Consider the following 22,353-nt stretch of genomic DNA (forward strand, 5'->3'; position numbering starts at 1 on the left):
GGTCACTACAGGACAACCACAGAGTACCCTACTACATCTCACACCCTCCTTCTGTTATTTAAATTCCATTATTATTTGGGTTGTTACACTTACCTTTTCTCGAATACCGAAATACAAACTCTACGGCTCCAAAACTACGAACCGAGACACCAAAACCTAAACAACGAAGAACAATACTTCCTTACAATACTATTCCCTATAGATCTACAGAAACGAAAACAGATTCAGAGCCTTACCTGGATTTTGGGTCAAAACCCAAAAAACCTCAAAACGAATTTTCGATCCGCTATAAACGTAGAGATTCTCCTCTTGATCCATGTGGTAATGTCGGATTGTTGATTTCGGCAATTGGCGACCTGGAATCTTAAAAGAGGTAGAGAGAGGATTCAAGTTCTAAAGAGAGAGATATATATTTTGAGGTTTCTTAGCAATGAAATAACAAAATATTTTATAAACCCTTGACCCGGTTCAATTCGTTGACGAGACGGCGCCTTCGTCAACGAATCATCTACACATTTCGTCGACGAACCAGCTCCTTCGGCGATGAACTCTATTCCGATATTTTACAACACGTTCGGTATCTCTTCGTCGACGAGACTTTGAATTTCGGCAACGAAGAGTATGAGGGCCTTCATCGACGAGAACAATGACTTCGTTGACAAGGTCTGCAAAATTTACCTTTTTACCCTTTCTCATTTATTCAATCTACATATCTTGAGTCGGGTTCTTACATATACACTCCATCTTGAGGGGAACTATTAGAACTATATAAGTTTTACATTTACATTTGTATTACATTTACTTGTACATTTGCATTTGCATTTCATTTACATTTATACATTTGCATTTCATTTATATTTGTATTCAACAGTCCTTATAAATACCTACTGCTCTTGTATTTTAACACACATGCATAATAAAGAAAAAAAATTCTTTCTATCAAAGATAATTCATTCTCTCTCTCTCTCTCTTAGAGATCACAAAAGAAATTCTGGAGCTGATTCTTCTTGTTCTTCAGTCACCACTGCAGAATTCTGGATTTGCTTATTCTTATTCTTATTCTTCTTCTTTAGAAATTCCTTTATGAAAGCATTTCTCTCTTTAGGGAGGTTCGTGAGTGTTGATGATGGAGCAGTAGTCGCTGATCACCACTATCACTACTATGTGCTTCTAGAAGCTCTCTGCTTCTAACAAGTTATTGTTCGTGTAGACCTTCGGCAGAGCAACCTTTTGCTTCTGCGAAATCACTGTCAACACATCTTGGATAAGGAGTCATCCTTCACCGTCGATTCGCATCTATTCTCGTTTCACAACTTTAAATTGAAATTTTGTCAAAAACACAAGTTGTGAAAGAAATATATTTTTAATTTTAAATGTCAATCTGTTAAGTTGACAAAATGTTGTGAGTATATAGATTTAGAATATATATAACTTTATATAAAAATAAATAACAAAAATATTTGCAAGGATGATTGTATTATTTTATTTATGCGTGTTGTATCGAAACAAAATGGATCAATATTATTAAACTCACCTTTTAATTTTTATACCAAACGAGATATACATGTGTGAACCTATGTGTATACTTTGATAAACATAAATAAAAAAAGACTATCATGTCAAATTATCTAACAAGTGGAATTTTAAATAATTAATTAAATGATAAAATTACAAAAAAAAAATCCTAATTCATCATTCCATTAAAAAATTTAAATAAATAATTATTCAACATGAAAATTATCCCATTCTCACATTTCACATCTATTTTAATTTTATACATAATTAAAAAATTTACAATGTAATATATACATTTAATAATACATTAAAAGAAAATATTTATTGTAAATGCAAATTATTGTAAGCACGATAATGAGGTGGCACATACGCAGCAATTATCCAACTGCGGGACATCTTTCTAAAGCGGCGTCGTTTTACACACATTTCCAGAGCCATACGTCAATCGACATGTTCGCCACAGTTGCAGTTGCAATTATTTCACACTAAATCAAAAAAAAATGTAACCATTTGTCTCTCTATATATATATTTCTACCTCTCTCTCTCCTCCCTCCTCTCTCCTCCATCGCTATCGCAATAACCTGCACAGAGATTGATTGATTCTGTTCTTTTCTCGGTGAGCTCTTAATCAGGCAAGACATGTTGCGTTTGCTCTACTCATCATCCTCTGCGATTCGGTTTCTCTGAAAATGAGCTTCTCTGTCTTCTTCCTCTGTATCCATTTCTTCAGGTGCGTGATTTTTCTCCTTCATCGCATCGTCTTCGAGTTATTGAACATTTGAGCGATTGAAGGTTCGATGCTGTGCTGGTATTAGATCCGTCCCGCCGAGTTATGATCTATTGTTGAATTTCTGTCCCGGTCCTTGTGTTTTCAGCTGTTTGTTTTTTGATTTTGTGGAATCGGATGCGTCTGTGGGTATGACATATGTGAGGGTTCTGTTGAGATCTGTTTTGTATTTGAGGTGGGATTTTTTGAAAATCGTGGATTTTGATGTTGGTTTGGGTTTGCAATCGGTGTGGAAGGTTATTGATGTCATACTGTTCTCAGCTGATATTTGCTCAATTAGTTAATAATTGTTCATTTCACAGCAGCCAAAAAGATATTGTCATTTTTGTATGGTTTTCCGGGGATGAAAGTAGAAATTTTAGGGTCTAGTTATTGGCTTGAATGTTTTTTTTTTTGGTTATTAAGCTGTGACCTTTATGCTGTCATTCAGAGGGAAACATATCCAATCATTTTGGGCGGAAATTTTAGTTGCACAGACGATATATTGTCTTGAATATGTTTCTATTATTTAAGCATGCTTGAAATCATTTTTATTTCAGGATTGTTTTAAGCAAATTGGGTTTTGCGTTTAGTTATTGAGCAAAACTGAAGGTCAAACTCTAATCCAAGTTTCAAAAAGTTTATTATACTTAATCTCTGAGATTTGTTTATTTTAATACCACATCCGAGCATAGAAGTAGTTCTTTTTTGTTATAAGGTCTGAAATCAGCACATTTCTTGTTTTCACATGCTAGAAGAGCTACATTGAACTAACAAATCAATCTATCATATCGTTTACTATGAAGTCTTACAAGTTTTAATTCTTAAACCCTTGATTTAATTTCGGCTGAAAAAAATTGGTAATTTATGACATGATTGAAATGCAAAAGCCGCTAAAAATTATAAGAGCAAGGTAGTGCCATAGTGGTTATTTACTTAGGATGATATACTGTCAGCTGTTTTGTGTTTGGGTGCATGATGTATTGGTTGAGAGATACTACAGTGTGACATTAATATCAGGACAACCGCTGTTTTTAATACATGGCTACAAGATCCATTATACTCTCAACTCGTATTATTGTATCTTGATACATGTGAGGCATGTTGTCTTGGATCTTTTGGAGTCTTCTCTTTGTATGTGACAGGCCATGCCTTTCTATTTTGGACTGTAATGAACATTTCCCAGTCATGGCAAAAGGATAAAAATTTTGATTGCTTTTCTATGACCCTTTTGGGTCAGCAGAATTAGTAATTGAAAGATATGTTTGATTTTTTGCCTGCACACATGTCCATTTTTTGCATGAACTTACATTAAAAATTTTCCCTATTCTCTCTTGAACAGGTATGGAGTGTTTTGATGTGCGAAAAATATCATGTTGCAGTGCATAGAGGGTTTTAAGCATTTATTTGCTTCCCTGCTGCGGTGTTGTGATCTTGATTTATATAAACAATCAAGAGGCCTTGAAGATCCTGAAGTCCTTGCAAGGGAGACAGTGTGTATGGCACCTACCAACATTTACAATCATGAAAAAAATTTTAAAAAAAAATTTACTTAGTTTTTCTGATCTTTACTTTCTGTTCTATTGTAAAATTTTAAAATTAAAAAAAAATTATTTTCCATTGTTAACTGTTAATATCTCAATGATTAATTAATTTTTGGCTCTAGATTCCGTGAATGTTTGTTGGAAAAATACTACTTTACTTGTTTATTTCTATGCACCTTATTAAGCATAAATTGGCAGAAAATGATTCATATAACCGACCCCACCTAGTGGGACTTAAGGCTTGGTTTTGTTGTTGTTGTTGTAGCTTCCCTTTGTCTATAGTATGTAATTTTGAATGTGAGGATGTCCTCAGAGAAGTAAAATGTTCCTAGTTCATAAATATTTTCAATACGGTTTAATGGTAATCATTCTTTATATATATTTTCTAGCTAAACAATTACTACCATTATAGAATAATTTTTCTCATGTGGATGCAGTTAGTGTAAGTGAAATAGAAGCATTATATGAGCTGTTTAAGAAGATAAGCAGTGCTGTGATTGATGATGGGCTGATCAATAAGGTTTGTATATTCATTATTACAAGATGTGTCGATATGGTTCATTTATATTTTTATATTTTCACCAGTGTTACATGTTTTATTTGAAATGTTGCTGGATTATACCAATCTCATCTATTTTACGGTTCATTCTAACACCTTTTCATATTCCAGTCCTCATTGTTTAATTAGAGCTTTTTCAATGCAATTTTCCAGGAAGAGTTTCAACTGGCATTGTTTAAGACAAATAAAAAGGAAAGCTTGTTTGCTGATCGGGTACATTCTCCAAGGCGAATTTGTTGAAGTTACTCTAGTTGCTTGATGTAAATTTTATTTTCCATAAGAGTTCTTATTGGACCATGCTATGCATGTGATGTGCACTTCAAATAGCAAATGTTGTGATGCATGCATAATTTTAGCATGTTTGCATTGAGAAGAAGATAATTAGATAATTCACCTTTTCTATTATAAATTGTAGGTTTTCGACTTGTTCGATACAAAGCATAACGGAATACTTGGTTTTGAAGAGTTTGCTCGTGCTCTATCAGTTTTTCATCCCAATGCCCCGATTGATGATAAGATTGAGTGTACGTTATTTAAAATAGTTTGTCAACTCCCATCATCTCCAGTGTTTTTAACATCATTTAACTAAATCTTTAGCTTAGAATAGCATAGCATGAATGTACAGGGCCCATTGACAATCATAATGGTCAATAACTGAGATTGGAATTCAGTGTCGATAGGAAGCTGTCTCAGTTTTAATATTGGTCTTGGTTAGTTATAATGGCCATATGACTTAATAGTTTTGAATCTTCTATTACTTCTTTTCCTACATGCTTACATGCGAAAATGTTGGCTGTGCCAAACTCATGTTTGTTTTTTGCAGTTTCTTTTCAGCTGTATGATCTGAAGCAGCAAGGTTTCATTGAAAGACAGGAGGTAACTATTTTAGTTTGAAAATAAACTGATACGACCCTCTAAATCAACCAAAGTTGGTTCTTTCAATTGGCTTTGATGACAACTACTTTTTATTACGGTCTGGGCTGACTTGCACGAGCATTTAGCAAAATGTTACTGTCCTTTTTATATTTGAAGACAGAAGAATCAGTTCCTCTTTCCGTGGTACCAATAATGCTGATTTACTTTTAGATAGTTCAAAGTTCAAATCTCCAGCATATTAATTATATTTAATGTTCAAGCTATCTCATTTTAACTATAGGATAGTTGAGGTCATGAGCAGAGCCAAGTATAACTCACTGGAGCAATTGGTCCCACCTGGATTTGAAATCTTTCTTGATATATGCATGGTGTAAACTATGATGGGAAGTTACGTAAATTTTTAAAGTTGTACCCGCTCAAAGTAATACTGTGGAGTTGCGCCACTAAAAGTGAGCAGAGCCAATTATAATTCACTGGAGCAATTGATCCCGCTGGGATTTGAAATTCTTCCTTGATATATACATGGTGTAAACTATAATGGGAAGTTTCATAAATTTTTAAAGTTATACCCACTCAAAGTAATACTTTGGAGTTGCACCCATCCAAAGTGAAAGTACCCAAATTTATAAAAACTTATGGTGTTTTGAGAATTTAAAAAATCCAAAAGTGAAAGATATAGAGAGTACATCAAGAACAGGCAGTCCTCAATGCAGTCCTGCAGTGAACAATTGTAACTTGTAAGATATTTCTATTTGTTTTGTAATTTTTTTGGTGCAAGTATTTAAGATGAGTTTCTACTTGTTTCAAAATTTGTCTAATTACAATATTTGACGTTGTATTTGTTTGTTTTAGTTACTTGAATATTTTGTCTAAGTTGATGTTATGATTGCATGTGATAACAAATGCTTTCAAAAATCATTATTACAATAAAAGGGATTGGTTTACTGGAGAAGTTTTAACAATCCTAGGAATGTGATGTCCATGGAATCCCATGGCATCCCATTTCCTTATTTTCTTTAGGGTAAGAAAGTGATATGATGGTAATCTACCATTTTTCTAGAGAATGAAGGATTCACAGAAAACATGCGAATCCCATTTCCATGGGCATCCTATTTTAGAACTAATACATACCCTGTACCCATCTATTTTGGCCAGGCAGACATTAATGCCCTATAATATAGCATTCTGAGTAAGCTTGTCCTTTGAGAATATGATTATTGTTCATATATTGTGTCATAAATAAGTCAAGGGCATAATATTAATCTTTTTAGATGCCTGCTAACTGCCAACATCCCCATGTTGAGGCATGGGCATCGTGAGTACATTCTTGGGAATCATACAATGCAAACTAAATAAAAATACTCCCATGAGGTAAGCATCCCATTCCCGTTCCAAGAAAACATTTTTTTTTTTTATCCCGTAAACCAAACAACTCCTAGAAATCTTGAAGTACAAGCTCCGATGCCACCACTGATACAAGGTCCTACCTCTACCATTGGTTGAGGTGAAAGTTAAAATAGAGGTTGTTCTAGTATTAATTTATGAATCATTATTTCATGCATAAACTTAACAACATTAGAATTCTTGGATCATGGTTTGAATTCTTTTTATCAGTTCAAATTCTTGAATTTGTCAATAGTTCGGTTATAACTAAGGATTCATGGATCATGGTTTGAATTCTTTTTTATCAGTTCAAATTCTTGAATTTCAAAATAGTTTGGTTGTAATTGGAATGAAATAAAAATTACTATAATTCTCTCATTGCATTCTTTTTTTTTTTTTTTAAATCCATGGATGCTGATTAAAGCTTTAGAATGTCAAATTTTCAAAATAGTTGAAGAAGTGGAGTTTGCATGAAGTGTTGAATGCCACCATTGAACTTTATGTGGAACATTTGCACAATGGTTGTGGATTTTAAGCACTTAAGTAGAAATTATCATGGTTAAATGCCCTCGTGTGAGTTACCCCCATATTTCTAGATAAGGTAAGCCATGTTATAGATTTTTTCCATGAGACTCGCATATGTAGCAAAAAAAAATTATTTTTAATTTTTTGGCACATCCATGTGTGATTATATGGCCGAACGAAAATGTGGAACCTTGAATGACCATTGTTGCAGAAAGACTGCAAAGTTGAACAATACAAAGTAAATATTTATTTGAGGCTTAGATTATTATGTGAGTAGGAATGAACAGCTAGTATTGCCCTCATTCAAGCATAATCTTTCTAGTATCCCTCTTTATCTTTTGTTTATTTTTAATTTTTTAGAATTCAAGCAGGGGTAGCTTGGATTTTTGGGAGGGTTATGAGTGATTTTCTTTTGAATGGGGTTGGGGAGAGGAAGAATCATTTGGTTACTTGGGGGGCTATTTGTAAGTCTAAGGAGTGGTTTGAGTCTTTGTAAGTTGATGTCTAAAAACATTACTTAATGGATAAATGACTCCCTTTTAGGAGAATTCCTGTTGGCACATAGTTATTAAAAGTAAATTTGGCTTGTAGGTAAATGGGTGGGATGCAAATTTCGGAATAAGATGTTTGTTTGAGTCTTTTGAGGTGTGATTTACAGGTGTATTCCTTCTTCATACCTTATACCAAATTTGTTGTGTGTCATGATTTTCGCATTTGTTCTTGGGAAGACATTTGGATGGGTGATTCTGTAAAAATAAAATGAAGTAGAAGTACCCAGATTCCAAATGAACAAATTTAAATTGAAAAGGATCTCTGATTCTCGAAGAATGGGGGAGCAAAGGGATTGATCGAGAAAGATTTCTTATCCTTATTATAACTTTATAAGATCGTGATCGGGTCTGCAAAAAGAATAAACTTCTCCTTTGGAATCATAAAAAATGGAAAGTGTTCAATTGGAACATGAAAACGTGACTGAATTGGTCTTAGTTACTCTTCGGGCCGGAGTGGAAGAACCATGAAATGCTTGGTTTCCATTTCAGTTGTATGTGTAACCAACCTGATATTAAGGATATGGCAGAAAGAAATAATAAAAAAAAAAGAGGCTCCATTCCTTTTCCATGTTTGTAGTGGCTCTGCTCATTGCACAATGTTGTTACTTTTTCTTTTTTGATCACTAAATGGGGATAACTTCTCTTGGGATTTCCATTTTCATAGGTCTCTTAATGATAGGGAGATGCAGGAACTCTCCTCTTTGTTATGTTTGTAGTAGGCTTTCCTTCCTTTCAATAGGACCGGACGCTCATTCATGGGTTCTAGATTCATCAGGGGTTTATTCCTCTACATCTTCTTTGAGCAATTGATTTTTGATTGCATGTCCTTTCCGCTTCATCATGGTATTTGGAAAGCCAAACTGCCCTCTAATATTAAGGCTTTCATTTGGTTGGTAGTTCCTAATACAGTGTATACCAGCAATGTGCTGTAGAGTAGGAAGCCTTCTAAGGCTTTATCTCCATATGTGTGTATATGCTTTGACATTTTGGAATCTGCTTCTCATATTATTATGCATTGTCTTCCTCACGGACAGTTTTAATAAGTTGTTTTGTTATTTTGAGAGACAGCTGGGTTTGCTCAATTGGCGAATTACACCTTTTGGGTCGGTAGGAATATAAAAGGCTCGGGTTTATGTAGGTGTTTTCTTTTCTTGTTTTTGGGGTATTTTGTTGGAATGGATTGCTAAATATTCTTACAAGCAACTAGATGACTTGGTCTATTCTTTGGGGTAGGATTCGGTTGGGTGACTTCGCAATGGGCTATAAGATTTTGCAGCTGGTTTTTAAGAGGGGTGTGTGTATTGGATCTACAGGTTGACTGGTTGGCTGTATTAATTTTATAGTAATTTTATAGTTCTTTGTTCTCTTCTGTTCTGCAGAGGATTTCTCATGCTCCTTCTTGTACATTCTGTTTTCTTGTTTTATCCCTCCAAGAGAGAAAGGCGTTGCATAGCAATGGGCTATGCAACGCCAACATCAAATGTAGATATCTGTGTTCAAATGGCAATATAAGTTGCCTCTACTCTCTTTGGTTGGTTTTTGTCTTCTTAAAGCAACAATGCTGAATTCACAACAAACTGTTATATTGTATCTTTGATTTTTTGTTACTTTCTGTGGCATGCACTTTCAGGCATATTTAGCTATTTAAGTGACTTCATTTTGCTTTAGGTGAAACAAATGGTAGTGGCTACACTGGCTGAATCTGGTATGAATCTTTCAGATGATGTTATAGAAAGTATCATTGACAAGGTGCTTCCTCAACCCAATTTGATTCAAATTTTACATTTCATTACAATTTGCAGTTTGTTTATCATCCCCCATGATCCATACGTTCTTTTTTACCTTGGGAAAAAATCTATCTTTATCTTTCTTCCTTTGTAAGTATTAAGGTTGGGCATGAGCCAGCCTGTGGGCAAACTCAATGCAAAATTTATCAAGCCTCGGGCTTGCCTATTCAAAATTATACAAATCTTTAGTCCAGGCTGTACCTCTATTGCATACACAATTGTTGGTCATACGGAAGGTAAGTTTGATTAGTTGCCCTCTATGCAGTGTTTTTTTTCTTGAATTTGAATTTTAGAACTACTGGAAGTCTAAGTATTTTAATTATTAATAAATTGCCCCATTTTTTTTATGAATAAATGATCTGGATGTGGGTCAACTGCCTATTCTGACCAGATAAAATGTCAGGCTAGTAATTTGTTTTTTTACAAAAATCAAGATCATTTATTATGTTTCTGGAGTTGGAATAGGCAGTTTGCTCATTCATCAAAATATGTATCATTTTCCTCACGCAATTATCATTACATCAATTAAATGTGGCAGATAATAAATATTCTCTAATTGCTTTACCTGCCTAGTCTGCTTTTGCAACTTATTTGCAGTTGAATGGTGGTTCTATATTTCATCTCCAGCTTAATCTACGCTTTTATTTGCAAAGAATTAAGACTTTATGTATATAGATACATACTTGTATGTGTATATAGCTTGTTACAAAACATTCTCTTTTTTTATCCATTTTGTGAGAACTTGATGCTGTTGCACAGTGCTCATGATACATGTGTGTGTATATAGCTTGTTACAAAACATTCTCTTTTTTATCCATTTTGTGAGAACTTGATGTTGCACAGTGCTCATCTGGCAGATTGCTCCACGTTATTTTTGATAAATTCATTAGGGAGTTGGTCTTTTAAGCAATAAAAGGCATTCTCTACTTCAACATTCACAAACTAGGCGCGGTTCAGCATTTGTGAAGTCATGTTAGGACACTTTAGACAAATATAATAAAAAAAAGCCTTTTTTAATTGGTATATCTGATCTAAGTGAAAGGGTTAAGGGGTTTATTACTTGAGCTCTGGCACCAAATGTTGGAACTCTTTGGCTGCAATACTTCATAGTCATAGGAAGCCACTGTGGACTGAGTATCGCAAGATTGTCAAATGTTTCTAGCAAAATAGCTCCATTTTTTTTTTAAAAAAAGTAGCTCTTGTAAAATGTTTCATGATTTTCTTTGGGTTTCAGACCTTTGAGGAAGCCGATACAAAGCATGACGGGAAGATCGATAAGGAAGAATGGAGAAGCCTTGTTTTGCGGCATCCATCTCTTTTAAAGAATATGACCCTTCAATACCTCAAGTAAGTGCTGAATTTGTTGTCAGTTTATTTTATTTGCTTATGAGTATCAATACTAATAATGTACAGTTGATTTCTTTTATCATAATTGATGTATCCCATGGTTAGAGATGGACATGATGAGTTTTGATTCAGTATTAATATGTTGTGAGCCTGAGACATGAAGGTGTTGTATTTCAAATTGATCTTATTAGACTATTAATTGGACTACACTGCAAGTCCACAAACCATCTCAATTGACTTTCCTTTTATCTTATTTTCTACAAGAGCTACTCCTAGCTTACTGTGGATCTGTTCATTCATTGCTTTTTTCTTTAAAGTTATGCCATTCATCTACTGGAACATTCGCATTTTAGAGATTTACTTTTTTAGATATGGTGTTTTCTTAGTTACTCAACATCATACAATATTTCTTCATTTCTTCATTTTACCCATCCCGCTGTATCTTTATGTATCACATCTTCAATTTCTCCTCCTGTTTACTGAATAAATTCAAGGTAAAGAAATTTATTATCAGGGTGACAGTTAGGGTTAATATTTTTTTTATTATATATCTTAGATTTACTAAATTTGTATTTTATGCCTAGTGGGACTAAGGCTTGGTTTTGTTGTTGTATCTTAGATTTACTAAATTCGTATTCTATGCCTTGTCTAACTTCTATTTATCTTAAAACCTCTAATTATATTTCCATCTCTAGTTTCACTTATTTCAATAATATCATCCACAAATAACATACACCAAGGAAATTCATTTTTGATATGTTTAGTGAGTTCATCATAATTAAAGCAAACGAATGAGGATTCAAAGTAGGCCCTCAATGCACTCATGCTGTCATTTGGAATTTCCTAGTTTCTCTTCCTACAGTCTTAACAGTAGTTACTGCCTTATCATAGATATCCTTAATAACTAGATCTCAATTTGTTCTTTCCTAGAATTCACCACAAAATTTTCCTTGGTGTCCTATCATCAGATTTTTCTGCATCAAAAAGACCATGTGCAAATTCCTCATAGTTTCACTAAGCTTTTCCGGTAGTCTCTTTAATATATATATGGCCTCCATTGTTGTTCTCTTGGGCATAAAAACAAACTGATTTTCTGAAACTCTCGTTTCTAATCTTAATCTTTGTTCAATTATCCTTCCCGAAGTTTCATTTTATGACTCTTAAGCTTAATTCCACAGCAGTTAATACGATTTTGTATATCTCCTTTGTTTTATGTCTAGGCACTAAAGTCCGTTTCCTCTACTCATTTGACATTCTTAGTCTTTGTAATCTTGGAAAATAAACCAGTCAATCATAGGTTCCTACAGCTTTTTATTTGTCATCCTTTAATGTGCATATTTAATGTCATTTACTCTAATTTTATAGATGCATCTTAAATGTCTCGCCTTTTTCTTTATTTATCAATTCCACGGTTAGGCCTTCCACTTGATTTTTATTAAATAGCTAATTAGAATAATACTGCCATCTTTCTTTTATATCTTCTTTAATTACTGCATTATCATCCATTTTATACACATGATATTGCCTAGCTCTCAACTCAGTCTCCCCATCTTTAGTGTTTAGTTGTCTCTGCAAGTTATTGTAAACTCTAGTTTAGCTTCACTAATAGATTTCTCCACATCCTTTCTTGCCTCCAAATGCCCATACCCTCCAAAATTTTTCATATTTCTACACTGCTGCCTCAATTCTCTCTTTTTCTTTAGACTACTTTTTATACATCTGGATGACACTATCAACTCTCTTTGTCAATTTTACCTCTACCTTTCCACTCATCTTACACCTTTTCACTATATCTTTTCCATAAAATGGTTGCCCTCTCTCCTTTGTCATTTTCAACTTAATCACATTTTCTGCTTTCAAGCTCCACCTAGTTCATATTATGTAGTTAGACCCTCACCCAGAATAACTTAATTGATGATCTGTCTATCCTCTCAATTAAGGAAAATATAGGCATGGCTTAAGCATTAAAGAATAATCTAGCACCCCAAAAGAAATGAAGGTCCCACAAATGATTGTGTGTGTCATGTTCATGTTCTATCCAAGCAAGCCTGTCAAGCTTCTAATGCAACTCTAATTCCACTGCCCCACCCTCCACAACAACATTTAAATACGCATCCACTTGTTAGCATTACAGTTTTTTTGTTACGAGCATGCATTGCACAACCATGAATACACCATTAGCCACTTAGCCAACCAGAGAGAGTGAAAAGATGAGGAATGCACTAGATTCTGCTTTGTATTTTTATAGTTATGTTGTTAGGTAACACTTGCATGAACATGAATACACTAATTAAGCCCCTCTGCTTACCACTTGATTCCATTTATAAAGCAACTCTTGTGTGGCCATTTGATTGTTATGAACTTGCCTCTTTTGTTTGTGATAATGGACTAACCAGTCCTAATCAATGGTTATTGGAGTTAGATTAGATGCGACTCTTTGAGGATAGGATGATGGAATATGGATGATGCCATCTCTTTAGGCCCATCTATAAGATATATTAGAGAATGATATATTTTTTGATGAATCACTCAAGTGTTCTCACTTCTATTATGGCAGCATATGGTAATGATGTGTTTTCATTTCTTCTTTTCCCCCTTCCTGAACAGGGACATTACTACGACATTTCCAAGCTTTGTGTTTCATTCACAAGTTGACGACACCTGAGTTTGAGGTCTGGGTTCAAGTTTACTAGTCTGCATTATCAGACACCTGCTTCTCTCTGGATGACGATGCACTGAAAAGATTGTGAGGAAGGTTTTACATTGTGTTCATTGTTGTTATGAGTTCCCTGGCTGTGTGTGTATATTTTTAATTGAACATTCTTCTTCTTTTCATGACATGGATTGTTTGTTTCTACATTTGGTTTTGGAAATTATAATGGTCAATAATTCCTTAGTTCATTCTTTCCTTGAATTATATTTCTGAAAGTGATGCTAAAAAACCAAAGGCACATACTTCCTCCACAAGGTGATCCCATGACAAGGCATTTGTTACAATAAATTTGATTTTTCAAACTTGAAATGATAAGTGAAAGAAGTTCTACTGTGTCGACATGCAGTTTCTGAATTGAGGCCAATATAAAGTTTAGCAGTCAAAAAGTACTCGTGCGAAAGAATTATACTTGCGTAAAAATAACTATAAAAAGCATACCATTAATGTTGAGAGGTCAATATATTTTGTTCATTAATATTTAGCCATGCTGAGTTCTTATGGAAGAACATTATTTGTGTGATCCTTGCTCAGCTTTGACGTGCGGTTAATATGAAGTTTCCTGGAAGAAAGTTCATGTCCCATGAACAGCCCAAGTTACATATATTCCGCTGGTATTTTGGATAACATGGCAAAGTCATGTCATCATCATCATTATCTCTGGCCCCAAATTCCGAACACCCTCGCCCCCATCTCCCTTGGCTGCAACTTAGTAGGAACAATTGGCCTACGAACACTATTTGGGCTCTCGGATGCTCAATGAGTATTATTTAACCAGATTATTGAAATTGAAGTTTTTTTTTTTTTGAATTTTCAATTGATGTGGGAAAAATTGAGAAGGAAAATGAAGGAAAGAGAGATCCTATGAGAAAATATGCCTACACAGTTGTGAAAAATATTTTTTATTTTTTATTTTTAGTTATCAAAATGATAAAGAATGCTACCTTGTTTTTGAGTTTTTAATGGGAAGTTGAAAAACAGTTGTGGTTCCATTATTCTTTTATTAGTTAACCTGCCCTTTTTTGTTTTTTTTAATCTAGAAGGAATTGTAGTATTTTGGTTTTATGCTACATTCAATGGCCCTCTCAAATTGAGAAATTTTATCTATTGGCACACAGAATTCCTTGATAGCTGCATAATGACTAATTTATTTTTTTTCAATTGGATTGTTACATAGCTTTTAACTGAAGAACCAATGCAACTGAGTTAGTAACAGGTCTAATTCCACTATAAAAGGTTTCCAAACAAATTTGCCCATCAGTTATGGAAAATCAACATTGATAGGAATATTGGCCGATGTCTCCAACTTGTGTTTCAATGATGAGTTTGGCGGTCAAGCTACTTGCACCTATCTGGCTGGATCCTTTAGCAGCTCTTTCTTGGGAACAGAAATTCCCCAATGTTCTTGTTTGACGTCCCATAATTATATTAAAAACTACATTCATTCTTTCCCAACCCTAACAGAAATTCCCCAATGCTCTCGTTGTTTGACTTCCCATATTATATTACAAACTATATTCATTTAGTTTCTTTCTTTATCAATTCAACCTTAGTTGTTTCCGGAGGGTCCTAACCTCAAGAACCAAGAACTGCTTCTCAAGGACTCTCAATACCCACCTTTCCAGTTTCTTCATTCGCCAAAAAGAAATAGTATATAGAAAAGGAATGCGGACACAAGCTTTAGTGTCCTTTACTCATCCTTTGTCTCCATTTCTTTTCCAATATCTTCATTCATAATGAGCGCAAAAGAGACCGCTGCGCTTTGCCTACTTCCTGAGTTATTTCCATCCATATTTGTTCACCCCTTTCTTCCAATCATATTCTACTTTGATGTAATCCGCCATTGGCCCTAGATTGAGGCAAGCAAAGAACCACAACCGAATCATGTTTGATGAATCTAAGTTGCTGCAAAAATTTACCAAAGAATCAAATCAAAACTTTTTGAAAAGAAAAAATAAAGATAACAGGAAGGAAGGAATCAGTGCTCGTCCTAATGGCCTTCTCCAATCTGAGTCCAGTCCACGTACAAACAATTAGATGCAGTGTCCAGTCCAAGAAGGATCAGATTGAACCAAACCAAAATGAGAAACAACAAATTGAAACACAACAAAGGTGCATTGCATTATGTATTAACCACAAAAAAACAGAAAAAGGAGTACTACTATGCATGCCAAAATGATTACCAGACAGCAACATAACAAGAGGGTGACTAAAATGTGTACTACTAATTTCTCCACTGGAGCCACCGCGCAACCATTAAAGAAAAACAGGAGAAAAAAACACAAAACCACAGCATCTAACAATAAGAACTAATATAGGGAGTTTGGCAAAAAAAATTAAAATTAAGTTTAATCAACTTCCTCCATCTTGCTGCCCTCAGCATCGGCCTCAACATCTTCAAGAGGAGGCATGTCCACATCAGCTTCCGCAGCATCTTCATCAATGCTCAGACCGAGCTTCAGCATCCTGTGGATCCTGTTTCCGAAGGTGTTGGGATCATCAAGGCTGAACCCAGACGTGAGGAGAGCAGTCTCAAAAAGCAGCAAGACCAAGTCCTTAACAGACTTGTCATTCTTATCAGCATCAGCCCTCTTCCTGAGTTCCTCCATGATGGGATTCTCTGGGTTGATTTCCATGGTCTTCTTGCTTGACATGTACCCAGCCATGCTCGAGTCTCTGAGGGCCTGCGCCTTCATGATCCTCTCCATATTAGCAGTCCATCCATACTCCCCAGTAACCAAACAGCAGGGAGAGTCCACAACACGGTCAGAAACAATGACCTTCTCAACCTTGTCACCCAACACGTCCTTGATGACCTTGCAAAGACCCTCAAACTTCTCCTTGAGAGCTTCCTTCTTTTCCTTCTCATCCTCACTCTCATCCAGCTTCAAGCCTTCCTTGGTTGCTGAGACCAGCTTCTTTCCCTCAAATTCCTTCAATTGACCCACAGCATATTCATCAATGGCATCAACCATGAAAAGAACCTCATATCCCTTCTTCTTCAACTTTTCCAGGAATGGGGAGTTCTCCACAGCCTTTTTGCTCTCACCAGTAATGTAGTAGATATCATTCTGGCCCTCCTTCATCCTTGTCACATAGTCCTTCAGGCTGGTTAACTCATCCCCACTCTTAGTAGAGTGGTAACGGAGCAGTTCAGCAAGCTTTGTTTTGTTTTGGGAGTCCTCATGGATGCCAAGCTTCAGGTTCTTAGAGAAAGCCTCATAGAATTTGTTGTAGTCATCCTTGTTCTCAGCAATTTCAAAGAAGAGCTCCACGCATTTCTTGACCAAGTTCTTGCGGATAACCTTCAAGATCTTGTTCTGCTGTAGCATCTCTCGCGAAATGTTGAGAGGAAGGTCCTCAGAGTCCACAATACCCTTCACAAATCCAAGATATTCTGGGATCAACTCCTCACAGTTGTCCATGATAAAGACACGGCGGACATAAAGCTTAATGTTGTTCGGCTTCTTCCTTGTGTCAAAGAGATCAAAAGGTGCCCTCTTTGGTACAAAGAGAATAGCCTTAAACTCAAGTTGGCCCTCCACAGAAAAGTGTTTGACAGCCAAGTGCTCCTCCCAATCATTGGTGAGACTCTTGTAGAATGCAGCATACTCTTCCTTTGTGATCTCCTCTGGCTTTCTCATCCAGATGGGCTTCTGCTTGTTCACCAAAGACCACTCGTGGGACACCTCCTTGATTTTCTTCTTTTTCTTCTCCTCCTTCTCCTTCTCTTCATCAACCTCCTCAACCTTTCCTTCCTCTTCCTTCTTTTCTTCCTCATCCTCATCATCTGAAATTTCCTTTTCAGTAGTCTTCTCAACCCACAAAGAGATCGGGTAGCTGATGAACTCAGAGTGCTTCTTAATCAGATCCTTGAGCCTGCGCTCCTCCAGGTATTCAAGCTGGTCTTCCTTAAGGAAGAGAGTTATCTTGGTACCTCTGCCGAGGTTATCACCAGAGGTGTCTCTGGTAACAGTGAATGACCCACCAGCCTGGGATTCCCAGACATACTGCTCATCATCATTGTGCTTGGTGGTAACAATGACCTTCTCAGCAACCAGGTAGGCTGAGTAGAAACCAACACCAAACTGCCCAATCATGCTGACATCAGCGCCAGCAGCAAGGGCTTCCATGAACTCCTTTGTCCCAGACCTTGCAATGGTTCCAAGATTGTTTACCAAATCTGAAGACAAAACGTATAAAAAATTTTTTTAAAAAAAGGCAGACAAGTTGCAGATGATGCTAAAACAACCAAACATGCACCCATGTCAATAATAGTAACACTTACCAGCCTTGGTCATCCCAATTCCACTGTCAATGATTGACAAGCTGTTGTTGGTCTTGTCAGGAATAATGTGAATGAAAAGTTCTGGCTGAGCATCTAGCTTGCTCTTGTCCGTCAAGCTCTCAAAACGGATCTTGTCCAGAGCCTACACATTATTAAAAAGTATTGTGATTAGCTTCAAAGGGCAAAGGGAGATCCCACAAAAGCATATTCAATTAAACAAAATGTGTAATTATCTATTTGAGTGTGTGCACGCATGTGTGGAGCAAAGAATATCATTTAGACTTGACCACTGTTCTTGCATGCAGAATAACTAAATCCATACGAACCATGTACATGTAGTGACTTAGAGAACCTTGCACATTGACAAATTTCTTAAGCTTCAATACGGTCGAGCAAATTAAAACAGAGCCTGAATACAATCAACTTCTGATTTCATTTCTGAATAATATTTTGAGTCTAATAAGCAAGCAAGCCTCTAACTGTTGTTTAAACAGAAAACCAATTGCTAGGCACTTGTCAAATTTGGGGTCATTCAGTACCACAGTCAAAAATTAAAGAAACAAAAACCATAAACAAAACCAACAAGCAGAAATAAAAACTAAAAACTAGAAAACAACAACATTTATAAAATTAATACATATTAAAAACATAATTAAAAAAATGCTATTTTCATCTTTGAATCAAAATACTATCAAAGTATGATTAAAATAATAAAATTACAAATAATACACATTTTTAAAAAATATAATAAAAATAAAACTTATTATAATTATTTTACTTAATTGTTCTCCTTTTAAAATTTAGTTTTTTAATAAAAATTTTATGAAACATCAACAATACCAAACAGGACCTAAACAGTTCCCCATAACAAAGGAGAACTAGTTTCTATTTATGTGTACTCAAATAACATGAACAAAGAATCTCATATAATATATAGCAAGTATTAAACATCGATTTTTTAAAAAAATAACCAAAAAAAGTTCAACCAATTCCACCATAGACAAGAACCAGGAGCTAAAGAATCATAGATGTGGCCTGCAATTAAATCATATGGCGTGGTTTAAACATAAAATTGTGATCAAGAGACACATGCTGCAATCATGCCCCCATGATTAGGGGTCATAATTCATAAAGCATGGTATCCTTCCTGTGGGCTCGAAAAAACAAAGCACCATGCGTAGTTCTAGATTGCTCATCAAAATCCAACCAAGAATCTTGATGACTTCGTAAGAGCCAGCCTACATAATCTATGACAATTTCAAATCTAGAAAAAAACATGTGTTATTTTTCCACACCCTCATGCATCTCGGGATTTTCAATCAATAACGTGCTTTCATGGCCCTGATGGATAAGCAACACAAATCTTGTAATGTATTTCAAGAGCAAACATAGATTCCTAGGTAATAAACGGGGGCGGGGGATGGATGGAAATGTGACGATAATATCATATTTCTCATCCGATACCAACTAACAGTCCTCTCAATGACTTCATTAAAGAAAATACCGTCAACTTAATCTACGAGCATTTCAAGCAACCATGAAAAAATGACTGCTGGTTGACATATGTCTACACGCAATCTGGTGTTCTAAGCAACAACGAGCTTTCATGACTTCCGGATTAAAATCCGATGTTAAACAGAATATATCGGGGAAAAATAACATAAATAAAAAAGTAAATGACAGATTAATAAGAGGATTTTACAACGCAGGACAACATAGACAGACGATCCTACACTGGAAAACAACACATATGAAAGAAGCAAGCGAATAAGAAGAAGCACACAGGGAATCGCGCAACGAATAGAGCGTAAATAACTAGGAAATGACAAGAAAAGAAGGGCATACATCGGAAGCGTTGCTGATGAGCTCGCGAAGAAAGATCTCCTTGTTGCTGTAGAAGGTGTTGATGATCAAGCTCAGGAGCTGGTTGATCTCAGCCTGAAATGCAAACGTCTCCGCTTCCGTCATTTCTCTCTCTCACACTCTCTCCGCGCGTAAGAAAAAGAGGAAGAAGAAAGAGCAGATGGGAAGCTGAGACGCAACTAGGGTTTAGAGAATCAGAGGCTGAGCAGAGGTTGGGGCAAAGTGAGCTTTTATATAGGAGGTCATTAGGGTTTCTAGATCCTTCGACTGGGATGCAGTTTTAAGTTTCAACTTATTATTTCGGAAAATTGGAGGTGCGATCCAGACACCGTCAGCAGGGAACATGTTTGGGTGAACTCTTGCCACGTGGCATCCGTAAATGATGCAAGAATACTGACCAATCAAATTCGTTCAGTGGGTTGTTGGTCTCTTCCTATTGGTTGTAAAAGTATTACTGCATTTAACATTTACATTAGTTAACCTATACACTTAAGGCATGTTCTTCTTTATAATTTTCAATGAGTATAAATAAAATATTTTAAATAAAATGAATAGATTAAAAAACATTTAACTCAACCAATTTTAGTATATATACTCCACTTCTAGAGGTGTTTGTAAATTAAATCTACTTACAAGTTATTCGATTTTATTACTCAACTTTAATCGATCATATTTGAGTTTGAGTTTAGTTCAAACTATTCAAATAGTTTAATGAGTCTAAATCAAATTTCGTAATACTTGTTTGCAATCCTACTCGAACCTAATTAAGTTTTTTGATATTTTGCTATTTTTCATATTATATCAGACGTATGAAGATGAGCTTATGCGCAATGATAAAGCTGTCTCTTTGTGATCTAGGGGTCACGAATTTAATGTTGCATACTATGTAAGGCTATGTACTATAGACGCATCATACCCCAAACCCCACATATGTGAAAGCTTTATACACTGAGCTACCCTTATTATATAAGGCATATAATATATTTTATACATATATTTAATATTATATATATATATATTGTATTGTTTTATATTATTTTTACATTAATATATAAACGAGTTAGGCTTAACTAAGTTGAACTCAAATTTAGAACTTGCAATCAAGTCAACTTTGAGTTGAACAATATAATGCTCAATTAACCTCTAACCCTATTTCAAACCCAACATTTAGACGAGTAGAGTTCGAGTGTCCTATTATGTTTACTCGACTCAATTACACCCCTTAATTAACTTTTGATTTTTTTTTATTTTTTTAATCTAAAAAAATAGATAATTATTTTTCATTGTTGTATCTTTGTTTGTTGTAATATAAGAAGAATGATCGAGGAGCATTTTGAAAATCCAAAAAAATGAAAAATCCCTTCTAACGGCACAACATACATTATAGACATGTGTAATGCATGTACCGGTGACAAGGTAGCATTTGAATTCAATGATTATCAATGAATTGCGTATGTGAATGTATATTAATTGCGATAAATGGTAACTACAATAGATAATTGTTAAAGCAATATATATTAAAACAAATAAAAGTATTAAAGTATAAATTAAATTTGATCAATTATCATTTAGATTATTGCATGGTAGGAAATGCTCTATTATTTCCAAAATTAAAACTATTATTAGCATCCTTTTATAGATGAATTAGAGAAATTTGCTTCTACTTTATAAGTAACACTAGATACATGAACCTTCTAATGGCATTTATAATATATATATATATATATGTATATATATATATTCTTAGATCATTGAATAAAGTAAAAATATTGTATGCACTCCTAGTTTTGTTTGAGTATATTCTTCCATGTAAATGTAAATTTATTTTTAATATAAAGTAGTTGTTCATGGTATTTGAGTATAAATAATGCAGAGATATATTTGTTTAAATTGAGATATGGATCTATGAAATTCATGCATATGCTTTTTCATTCGCTATGTGTAACGCCCCGACCCAATTGGTGGGCCCAGACCCAATTGGTGGGCCCAGAGTGCTACTATTCATACACGATCTTCACACATCTAATAACATAAATAGACAACCAGCCCTAAACAGGGACATACAGATCTGTACTTTCATACATTGTGGAAAACATAGACATTCATATGGATTCTAATAGGCATACTAAAGTTTCTAACTGTATCCTTACATAGATACAATCGTACTTAAAACATAACCTGTATTACATTCCCAAAAAGACCACCTAAACTAAGTCTAGTACATATACAAAACACTTACGTAAGCTAAAAACAGTACTAAGCTTTGACATCCCTCTAAAAGCTTAGGACCTGTTTCCTAAAGGACCTGAAACAAATTTTGTAAGTTGGGATGAGACACTTCTTAGTAAGGTGGAAGATATTACATCAGTGAGTGACGACATGTGTTTAAACCAGTTGCAAGCAGTTACATATAAAGCATATTCCCAAAACTATAATATAAGAGATATATAGATATAAATCCTGCAATAGCTAATTCAACATCATTACAAGCGAGGGTTCCTGAGGTTAGGGTAGGGTACAGCCTCATACACTGTACAATCCCTCCGCCCGGTACTCTAACCTATGACTTTACCCATTTTTGTTTTTAAATTACGCATATATATATTTAGAACACCGTCCAGCTTTGAAACATCATAAT

The 22,353-nt window shown here is 35.0% G+C and overlaps 2 protein-coding genes across 5 annotated transcripts; one reads left to right on the forward strand and one right to left on the reverse strand.

The window, feature by feature from the left end:
• Positions 1-1,988: 1,988 nt before the first annotated feature.
• On the forward strand, positions 1,989-13,755 carry LOC131167914 (calcineurin B-like protein 3). Of its 4 annotated transcripts, none has more exons than XM_058127002.1 (10): positions 2,029-2,132; positions 2,247-2,324; positions 3,625-3,779; positions 4,264-4,346; positions 4,539-4,598; positions 4,801-4,909; positions 5,209-5,261; positions 9,389-9,469; positions 10,742-10,854; positions 13,462-13,755. In XM_058127002.1, the coding sequence occupies exons 3-10, from the start codon at positions 3,656-3,658 to the stop codon at positions 13,517-13,519; spliced, it is 681 nt and encodes a 226-aa protein (XP_057982985.1). In that variant the 5' UTR covers positions 2,029-2,132; positions 2,247-2,324; positions 3,625-3,655; the 3' UTR covers positions 13,520-13,755. The 4 variants fall into 4 exon arrangements, with proteins under 4 accessions (XP_057982991.1, XP_057982985.1, XP_057982978.1 ...); XM_058126995.1 differs by having other exon boundaries at positions 2,034-2,148; XM_058127008.1 differs by lacking the exon at positions 2,247-2,324 and having other exon boundaries at positions 1,989-2,246.
• A 1,905-nt stretch (positions 13,756-15,660) lies between these two features.
• LOC131167936 (heat shock cognate protein 80) lies at positions 15,661-20,038 on the reverse strand. Its single transcript, XM_058127020.1, has 3 exons — positions 19,698-20,038; positions 17,853-17,994; positions 15,661-17,747 (listed from the first exon to the last, which is right to left on the reverse strand). Exons 1-3 carry the CDS (start codon positions 19,818-19,820, stop codon positions 15,913-15,915), a joined length of 2,100 nt encoding a protein of 699 aa, XP_057983003.1. The 5' UTR covers positions 19,821-20,038; the 3' UTR covers positions 15,661-15,912.
• Positions 20,039-22,353: the final 2,315 nt, after the last annotated feature.

This window comes from Malania oleifera, chromosome 1, assembly GCF_029873635.1.
Source record: "Malania oleifera isolate guangnan ecotype guangnan chromosome 1, ASM2987363v1, whole genome shotgun sequence".
In the NCBI taxonomy this organism is placed as follows: Eukaryota; Viridiplantae; Streptophyta; class Magnoliopsida; order Santalales; family Ximeniaceae; genus Malania; species Malania oleifera.